Source organism: Pseudonaja textilis, chromosome 3, assembly GCF_049901715.1.
Source record: "Pseudonaja textilis isolate UNSWEBS1 chromosome 3, rPseTex1.2, whole genome shotgun sequence".
Lineage (NCBI taxonomy): Eukaryota > Metazoa > Chordata > Lepidosauria > Squamata > Elapidae > Pseudonaja > Pseudonaja textilis.
This window is the reverse complement of record NC_141992.1, coordinates 20,093,768-20,104,627: the sequence shown is the minus strand read 5'-3', so window position 1 is coordinate 20,104,627 and position 10,860 is coordinate 20,093,768. Positions and strand designations below refer to the sequence as shown.

The following is a 10,860-nucleotide window of genomic DNA, read 5'->3' as shown; positions in this document are numbered from 1 at the left end:
AGTTGGAAATGGAATGCATCTTTCTTAATTATGCTTTGATATATAATTCAAGAAAGCATATGAAACATCGCATTTCCATAAGATGTTTTGCCATATCCTCTTTTATGCCCGAACAGAGGGGAAATATCCCTTGGCTATACTTATTCTCCCCTTTGCCTTCAGCAATGGATGAGAGTTATCCTTAGCAGTCTTGGTGTTAATATAGGGTTTGCTTCCTTATTCTATGACCAAAGCATATAAAATGTATTAGGCTTTGTCACCCATTATTTTCTTTAATGGGTTAAAAGTGTCTGGGAACAGAGGCAGGATAAGGTGATCATCGGAAACAAGGAAAGCAAATATCATACTGACAGTATTACACACTCAAGGATGGGCAGATAGGATGTTAACATCACACTGCAGAAGACTCCAATAGAAGAGAATATATGTATCCAAGGATTGAACTCTAGAATCCTCGGTGCTGAGTTTGGCTGTTTGTTTGCAGACATTTCATTACCAGTCAGCTAATATCATCCGTAAGAGTAAGTGTGGGGTATGGACTAACTCAACTTCTCCCACAGGAAATGTTTTGAAGTTAATAATACTCTATGTGTCTATGGAGATTCTCGGTCATCCAGGTCATGGTTGTCCCAAAGGTGCTTTTTGAAGAGGCGACTGGACCTTCTGGTTTTTCTTTGAAGACATTTTGCTTCTCATCCAAGAAACTTCTTCAGCTCTGTTTTTTTTTTTCTATCACTAAATATCTATGGAGATTCTCAGTCATCCAGGTCATGGTTGTCCCAAAGCTGCTTTTTCAAGACGCAACTGGACTTTCTGGTTTTTCTTTGAAGACGTTTCTCTTCAGAGCTGAAGAAGCTTCTTGGATGAAACGTCTTCAAAGAAAAACCAGAAATTCCAGTTGCCTCTTGAAAAAGCAACTCTATGCATCTGATAAATGGACTTTTGTCCATTTAAAATGAAACAATGAAGACATAAAACTGTCTTTTTACTTATTAGAAATATACCTCAACTTTTGTCCAAATCAGGATATTCTGGATCTTCATTCCATAAACAATCCCATGAAGTTGGTTAGACTAAAAGAGAATGACCAGCTCAGATCTCTTACTGTTTGTGAGTTGGGCAGCTAAATTCATTACTTATTTTAAGAATAATTTTTATTAAAATAGAGGTTTAGAAAAGTACATAAATACAGAAGGAACAGAAAAAGATGACAAAAGGATAAAAGAAAATCTGAATAACAAAAAGCGAGAAAAAGAAAATTATCTAACGGAGTGCCTTCCCATCTACTTTGAAGCAAACATAGTAGTTATTTATTTTTTCCCATTTTCAATAAAAAAGCATACAGAGGATTTGCAGTCAGTCTCCTGATAATAACTGATTGGGTACAACCCTACTTGATGAAACAGGGTTGCACAACAGTTTATTTTAAGGGGAAGATTTAGTAGCCTGGCTATCAAGGGAGCTGATGAGCACATCTAATCTGGATCACACCACATTAAGTTCTTGCTTCATGGTTAAGTTAATGGTTTAATTGGATCAGGCTGACTGTCATACAGGGAATGATTAGAGCTTCAAAAAATCAGTTGAGTGTTCCTACCGACATTGTTCATTGATCATAATAATCTTTCTTTTAACTGCAATGAAGTACAAAGTACAAGAACGATGGAAGTAGCTGTTTGTCGTTCAATTTATTGCTGAACTTTAATAATACAAGCTGTATAAAAATATTTTACAAAAAGCAAAATCACAATTAAACTTGAGATTAAAACATAACAAGGGGCAATAGAACAGATACAATCCACCATTCCTGTGGGGTTTTTTTTGGTTTTTAGTTAAAAATAGGTGAGTAAACAGTTTAGTCATGTGTTAAAATTTGAGCAATAAAGCTGCTTTCCATTTAGGTCTATGACTCTGTGACTGCAGCAAGCAGGTATGACTAGCTGCAACCCAGGCTGCACATTTACTTTGCCGCATTTGGAAATACATGTTCATTTTGACTTCCTTACCCTCCAAAGAAACCAAATTTCCCGATGCTCAATTGCTTCTTAGGGCAGTTTATTTTAAAAGTTAGTTTGGAATTCCTGCTTGTAAAACATGTTGATGATTATGAAGCAGAAGCAAAGAATTATTTTAAGCCAAATGTACCATTTGGAGGTATAATTCTTTTAATTTGGATGTATAGAGTTCATTAATTTGGCTTATGGATTTGGAAAATCAGAAATCTTTGGTGTCATTTGAGAAGAGCTCCATCTGATCAGATCAAGTCCAGGTTCCTGTTCACACAGTGGCCAGCCAGATATTTCTGGGAAGCCCAACAAGAAGGACAGGATTACAAATCTTCTCATATTTGACAAGCAGCAGCTGGAATTCAATGGCAGGATCTTAATGGATCAAAAATTGCCAAAGGGGTGGGTCTCTCTCTCTCTCTCTCTCTCTCACACACACACACACAAACACACAACCTCAGACTTTGCAGCATTACCTGATGCTAATCCTCATTTTTCTTAGCAATTCCAAGTGGGTGTTTGGTAATTCACTGAAACCTTTCAAAGATGCTGAATTAACTGAAAGACAGTGAGATTCGGGGTGGAATGGGGAGAAGCTCAATAACAGTATATGGGGTTTTGATCTATTTTACATTCCACCTTCTTTGTCACCATTTGATGGCAACTGATATCAGGAATGAACAGGAATGAGGATACATAGAACACAAGCTGAATAATAATACGTTATATGCATAACGTAACTTGTATTTCATTTTTCTCCAACACAAAAATTACCGGTCTATTGGTAGGGTATATAATGACAACATTCCTGAGACACCAGTTATCCAATTAAAAAAACCAAAAAACTATGTATTGCAATTTATTGTGCTGATTATTTACAGCAGTGTTTCCCAATATGTGGACCAATTCTCAGAATTCTGGGGAATGTTGATACATCTTCAAGTTGCCAAGGTCAGAAACACTGATTTACAGTAAACTAATTATGAAAGTCCTTTTCCTCATGAAGGGTTTTAGGATACATTTATGCACCCTTTTTGTTGCATCTTCCTTTCTGATCTTTTTGTCAACTTATTTTCAGGTACCCATCTTTGAAATTGTGAGGACTAACTTTTTTTTTAAAAAAAAGAAAAACTGGGATTGTCAAAATTCTCAGTCTCTCACAAGGCCCTGTGCAAGAGGCCTGTAGGGTTCCCTTGGTGTAATACAATTTTGGCCTAAATGAATCTATACAATTGCTCTCAGCACCTTCCTTCAACACTATGCACAATGCCCTGGAAATCCAGAGAGATGCAGATACCAACTTGTTAAATTTGTCATATAGAGGCATTCAGAAATAAACAAAAATTTACAAGCAGGATTACTGATTGGCCAGTGAAGCAGACAAACAGACATTTGCAAGTTAGCATAGCTGAATTAGAAAAAAAAATGCAGTTTCTTTGCTCGTGTACTTATGTTCCTTGATTATCCAATGTAACAAAATAAAGGATGATTCATGGATCACATCCAATAAGGCACTAAAGCATCTATGAAGGTCACATATGTTATGAGTCTATAGGACTGGTTTTCGGGTGTCCAAAAATCACAGCATTAGAAGAAGCAGTGTTAAGTCTTTTGTCCAATCCTTGCTTGATTCTCTGGGAGAGCCATGAGGGGAAGCAGCTGGCTAAGGAATGAATTTATTTAAGAAACCCTGAGGGAGCTTCCTCACATACTGTTCTCCATAAGCACAAGGGTTCACTCAATGAGTTCAACAGTACTTGCCTCCATAGAATAACATTTCTGAAAACTTCAGCTGAAGAAAAGACACACTATTTAGAAACACCACCATGGAGGCGTCTCATTTTTTGTAGCAACCAGAAAATATCGTAGACAATTTCTCCTTTAAAAGAAAATCTTATAGTACAATATATATAACACTCCCATACCCGCAAACATACAACAGGCTAGCTAATTCTGACAATGGGTTGAAACCAACAGTCAAGAAGCAGCTTTTCTATATAATCAAATGCTCTCTTTGCAAATGTTTATAATGTGATTCATTCCAAATAGAATGCATAGATATGTAGAGTCCAATCAAGCCAAAGACATGTGCATCTTCTCAAATCCTGTGACCGCTAATGTATGAGGAAAAACAGATTCTCAAAGGGTGTTGGATTATGAACCTCTGGGGTCGGGGAGCAGGCACCGGGGTGAGGGGAGGTTTACAGCATTTTTAGTTGATCAGACTTGCCCAGGCAAAACAGGCAGGAGGGCTGTCAATGTTCATTTATGATTTGCCTGAGAGAAAAGTCCAGGACAGCTAAACCTGTGTGTCTAGCCAACCGTCAGCACCATTTGCCAATTAAAGCAGCACTGTGCCAGTTGACAAATTCTTGCCAAGTGGTGACTTCCCATATGGCGTGGTAATAGACTATCTGTAATCTGGGTGTGGCTATAGAAATAAATTTTTATCCATTATGCTCAATTTCTAGCCTTTCAAAATGGAATTTTTTTCTGGGTGGGAAGATAAGCATTTAATATGATCAATATAACCACCGTACTCATCCAATTAAGATTTAAGTCAAACATTTATGATGATAATGACGTATCTTTTAATAAGTGGGGTATTTATTTCTTGCCCAACTCTAACTGCTAAGAATGGATTTGTTTTATTCATTTAGTTGTTAAAATTCATTTATTATTTTAGGGAGGTGTAGAATCAGAACATTTGAGAGTGCTCAAGTTAAAACACATGTTTCAGATATTTTCCTCTCTAAATTCAGTGGAATTATGCATTCTATATTAGATATCTATTGCACAAGAAGACTGGATGTGGAACAGAATAAAGGGAATAACAAATTATTATATTAAACTATTGTCTAGCAAAAGATACATGGAAAAGTGCTTCAGTTTGTCTGGACTGAACCCACAGGCAGTATTAACCAAATGTAAGACGTAAGTATTTTGGTATTCTTTCCATCTCAGTATCACTATTATTCAAATAAGCCTACATTTATCTTCCAAACCCACAGATCAAAAACTAGAGGAAAGCAAAAGGAAAAAAAGAATTCCTCACAATGAAAAAAAAAATCCATTCAAATCACAAAGTATTCTCATGTGCAGTTTTTCTTTGGTATTCTTTAATGCCAAATGCATTCCAAAGTAATGAAAAGCTCTTACTAACATGAGTTGCCTCTCCAACACCATCTAATGTTTACATATTAAGATGGACAACTTCATCTATTTAGTGCAAAAATTTACAGACGCTCATCCAGTAATATGTAAGCCTAAACTGTGATTAAGAAATAATAATGTTGAAAAAAATGTCATTGAGTTACAATAAACTGCTTTGAATTTAGCATAATAAAACAATAATGGAAAATGCATTACAGTTGTTCACTTGATAGACAATGTTTTGTGAGGCCTTTTGGTACAGTGACAGGAAGGCACTTGTCATGAAGCTTTCAGATAACTGAGGGGGGAAAAAAGAATTTCCTCATATGCAGCTATGGCTCTCTTCCAGAAAAACTGAGAACAAATTATTCATACAAGGCAGTTAATTGTCTAAGGCAAACCTTACATTTCTTTAGACCAAAGTAATAATTAGAAAAAGTTTACATGAAGTTTACAAATCATAACACTGTAGAACTATTGCAAAACCAAAATAAATAATTTCATTCATTGAACGTTTCAGAATTATCTGCACTATCTTAAATGTATCCAGTTATTCTTTAAGACAAACGTCTGTAGCAGAATGTCTTTGCTTAAGAAATATATATTTGGTTAAAGCTTTAGTATGAGCAAATGGTTGCTAAATATTCTAAATCAGACACAGTAGGACAGCTTGCCAACACATAGTCAATATATATGTATATATATATATTAAAAAACATAAATGAATGTAAAATGCAGCAGATAAGGAAGATGCTTAAGATAAGAGTACAATGCTGCATCCCAAAAGCTCCAGGTTTTTTTTAGATATTGCTGAAAAACAGACAAAGAAGCAGTATGGTCGTCTTGTTGTCATTCCTTGTGGTCAATCCATAGGAAATGAAAGAGAACTAAGAACTTTATGACTACTTTTCATGTTTGCGTATAGTTTACAAGAGCTTGTAAGAACATTTGATTAAGTAGTTGGATCAGCAAGAATTGCAACTCTGTATTTAACAACAATTCTGGAGTGATATTTTTCATCCTCTGCAGTATTTCACTGGCATAAATAACATGAATATTCCTGGTTCAAAAATAATACTAAGCCATTAGGTGGTTGGTTGGGTGTTTGGCTTAGTGAGATATTCAAACCCATCTCTACAGAGAAACAGTAGTTATAAGTCAGAAAGAATAAATTTCACACCAAACCTAGGTAAAAATAAGTGGACACAAGGATTTACTACTGTATATAAACCAGGGATGCCAATGTCCTTACAGAAGGCGCATTGTTGCTAAATAAATTATGGGTATGTGGCCATGGAGTCAAATGAATTAAGCTCAACTCAAAGGACACTTTACTTTTTATCCAAAAATATTATCACATTTGTCAGGAATTTATTTCCTAGAGCTGGTGTTTTAGAGCTTAAAAGCCAAAGCCATGTTGCATAACATCCTTAAAACTCTCTACCGATTAGGCAGAGCAAGACAAACAATTTATATGAAATGATTGTATTCTCGTGGAAGAACAATAAACCAGCAAAGAAATTCAAATAGAAAGTTTCTCTGGTATTTTATACTTGGCACAAAAATAACTCAAAAAGTTGTGGTCTGATATCCAGGTATCTGGGCAAATATTTGAGGATTAGTGGTGAAAAAGATCATGAAGTGTATTCAAGGACTGGCATTAAAGGATAATTTGACGTGACATTGAAAACTGATTCATATAATAAAATTTTTTACATAACTTTGAGGATTTAGATTAGTTGTGACTAGAAAATTATTTTTGTACTTATCTCTACTACTGTCCAATTCAGCTGCTTTTCATCATTTCCTTTATTTCACTTCTCTGAATCAAGCTTAGGAAAATATGGACAAAAAGTTTCCATCATAACTCCTTAAATGTAGCCATGCTTTCTAGTATTGCGTTCATACGCTTATTGCAAATGTACCCTTATCAGTCCTACTTTCTATGCCCATTTATAAAGTTGAACATTGGGACCAATCCTCAAGAAACCAAAATCAAATTTTTAGCTGGCAATTATAATAGTTTTATCAGTTTTTATCAGTTCTTTAAGAACCTTATTTGATGGAATGTGAATAAGTCTATGTATGCGTGAAAATTATGAATTTCCAAACAATTTGTACTACGTGGGTTATGTAGCTTGATCTACAATTTTAATTTTGCAAGGGATTAGGGGAAAAAAAACCTTACAACATATTTTGGGCAGAAGAGTAAAAAATATGTTGTGGCTTCTTTTGGCAACAAAAAATTTAAAGCAGGGCTGACAAACTCGTGGCTCACAGGTCGGATATATCACATGCTGGCCAAGCCCTGTCCAGTTTAGTAAAGGAGGAAAAGTCCCGATACATCACATGATGCTGCCGTGACTTGGAGAAATAACCTGATTTAGAGAAATAACATTTAAATATAGAATACACTATGATAATCCTCAGTAGGAAAAAAATTACAGTTTGGAGGAAAAAACCTTATTGTACCACAAATAAAAAGAGGCTCGGAGAGTTTTGGATAATTTGATAGCTGCTAGAATAAACCAATAAGTCCTACTTGCTTTAACCAATTAAATTACTCTTCATCATACATTTCTATGCTTAGTCAATTAAATTACTTAGTATCTCACATTCCCTATAAATATAAATATGCCATCTTGTGATTTTTACCATGAGTTGAATGATTTTATAGATCTGCAAAAATTCCACTGTAAAACCATAATAGCAGTTTCCAAATCAAATTGAGATGATTGATTTACTTTAAAAAAAGTTTGTTATTTGTATGGATGGGAAAGAATCTAAAATAAATCCGTTTCAAATTTGTACACTGTAGAGTGAAATACTGCATAGAATAGAATGCACACTCCAGTTTAAAGTTAAATATTTTAGCTTTAACATTCATTTCAGAGTTTCAAATGTAGATTCAGCTCTCTTCTGTAGATGTTGTTTGGCTTTAAAAATGCTTAATTGTAGACTGCATTGTGTTTTGAGTTTACATACTTTCTAGTCCAATGAAAATATGGCTTTGGTACATCTAAAAATAGAGCAAAGATATGACAATGCTACAACTAAAAAACTACTTTACATTTTCACTAGAAGCTGTGCCCACACCAGATTATTTTCGTCCATTTTCCATTGCAGCAGCCTCCTTGTTGCACTTTGAGGGCTTTTAATTAAAAAAAAATGTGAATCTGTGCAGAGCAATGATCATGCTTCTTTTGGAAAAAAAAGAATAAAAATAATATTGCATATGTAGATCTGTTCCCTTTCATTTAAGGGAGGGAGGTTCAATGCTTGAGTATTGGAAGTTTTAAATTTTATTTCTGGCTATGCATTGTGACTGTTTGAGAAACCCAATTCATTATTTTTTTGTTGCGTTGGCAATTGTAAAATTCATCCAGCGTCCATAACATGTATTCATGTACACAACCATACTTTAGTTCAATAAAAGTTTCTGGATCTTTTCCCCCCAGTTACCATTTCTAGTCTATGTACACATCCTTAGACACTTCAATAATTGCAAGGTTACATGAGACCTGCATGATCTTTGGACAATAGGAAGAGAGTTTTCTTTGATGTTTACAATGATAGGTGCTGAGTGGCTTACAAAGAATTGTCAGCTGGATGCCAGTGCATTGTTCCTGGTGTTGAACTGATGCCTTGAGATGATCACTTGAGGAAACAAAAAGGCAAGCAGGACAAGAGAAGAATCTTGTCAGATACAGATGGATTCTGCAAAAGTTGTCTCATAAATCTCATCTTCTATGACTGACTTCTGGCAGGGAGTCCAGAAAACTCTTTCCTGATAATTTCATTAACTGGGAAGGGAAAGAGAGAGAAAAAGAAACACAAAAGCAGAAACGTTACTGTGCAGAAAATGCAAAAGAATCTAATATAAAGCCACCTGTGTGGTTGCTGTTGAAAAGCTGGCATTCAATAATGGGTTAAGACTATGACAATCTGGCAGTGACAAGTCTCAACTGCTGGAATGCAGCCATGAAGCCTGCTAGATGGTCTTCAGTCCATCATTATTGTTCAGCATCAAATAGCTTGCAAACTGTAAAGAAGATGGAAAGAAAAGGGTAAAAAAAAAAAATTTCCTGGATTCCTGGAAGAAATGGGAGTTTTCATTTCTGGTTTATTTAAAGTAATGTAATATAATAATGCAACACTTCACTGACTTTTACAAATACAGGATCAACACAGATATAATGAACTTTGATTACTGAATCCTGTCCAGATTGCAGAGGGAACACTCTTGCAAGCTCATTCTCATTTTTCATATTTTGTACCAACTCTGGATCATTCAAATATTCATATTCTGCAGTGCCAGTCAGATTGTGACTTGGTAAACGATGATCCTGTTAACTGCATAGCTCAGTTAGGGAGAAGAGTTCCAGGCAGTGAACAAAATACCCTCAATACATTGATACTCTTCACTGTTGAATGAACATATTGGTGATTTCTCACAGTAAAACTCTGCTTGCTAGTGTATAGTCGATGTGTCTGTATGTTGCTCAGAATTTACTTCACTAAGCTGATAGTAACCCCAAAAACTCCATGAAGCAGTTCCTGGCAATGAGTGATCACAACAAGTCTACGAGGTTGCAAAGCTTTGGAAGTGACTAAACACCCCCCGCTTTTTTTTTCTTATATATTGAAGACCAAGCACCATATTGTGCAATCACCTATAGAATACGGTATTGCTACTATTGAAGTCCAGGTAAAACCTACACATGGTACAGAAAGCAAAAGTCTGGTCAGAATAATATAATACTGGTTCCAGATCAGCAAAGGAGTGAGATAAGAGAGTTTATTAACAGAATAACAGAGTTGGAAGAGAACATGGAGCTCTTCGAGTCCAACCCCCTGCTCAAGCAAGAGACTCTATAATATTTTAGACAAATGGCTGTCTGGTCTCTTCTTACCTGCCTCCAGTATTGGAGCACATAAAACTTTTGAAGGCAAGCCAGTCCACAGATTAATTGTTCTTAGAATTTTCTCCTTAGTTCTAAAGTTGATTCTCTAATTGATTAGTTTCCATTAATTGCTTCTTGTCCTGTCTTCAGGTTTTGCATTCTATTCTATTCTATTCTATTCTATTCTATTCTATTCTATTCTATTCTATTCTATTCTATTCTATTCTATTCTATTCTATTCTATTCTAGCCTAGCCTAGCCTAGCCTAGCCTAGCCTAGCCTAGCCTAGCCTAGCCTAGCCTAGCCTAGCCTACTAGTCTTTTGCTTCTGTTCTTCCCTTGTGTATCCAACCAATATGCTGAATATGTACTGAGAGGGGCTGCTTTGTTATAAAATCATCAAGGCTTCAAAATTAGAGGAAAAAACATGCATTAGCCTGATGGCCCTACTCCTATACATGAAAATACAAAGGTTCGGGAAATTCTAGTAATGAAAATCTTGGCACAGAATTAAAAAACGGTTAACACTTAAATATAAAGAAGACCAGACTAATCACATACTACAACAACTCTTAAAATTGACAGATATACTGAAGTGGCAAATATATTTGCCTTTTTAGGATTGATTGACAACAATAAAAGAATGAGAAATGCATCTGATGGAGTGGTGGGTTTGCAGTGAAAGCATTAGAAAGAATATTCACGTGCTATGATACATCTATATCTACAAAAGTCAGAATGCAGTAATATTCTCTCCAACACTGTATGAAAGCAGAAGTTGGACTTTGAAGAAGCAGG

The 10,860-nt window shown here is 35.4% G+C and overlaps 1 protein-coding gene across 5 annotated transcripts in view; it reads right to left on the bottom strand.

Annotated features, from left to right (window-relative positions):
- Positions 1–1,669: 1,669 nt before the first annotated feature.
- NFATC2 (nuclear factor of activated T cells 2) overlaps positions 1,670–10,860 on the bottom strand; it is a 191,062-nt gene continuing 181,871 nt past the window's right edge. For all 5 annotated transcript variants that reach the window (XM_087928993.1, XM_087928994.1, XM_087928991.1 and 2 more), the window contains one exon: positions 1,670–8,962. In XM_087928993.1, the coding sequence (XP_087785119.1) occupies positions 8,907–8,962 (56 nt within the window). In that variant the 3' untranslated portion in view covers positions 1,670–8,906. The remainder of the gene's footprint in view (positions 8,963–10,860) is intronic.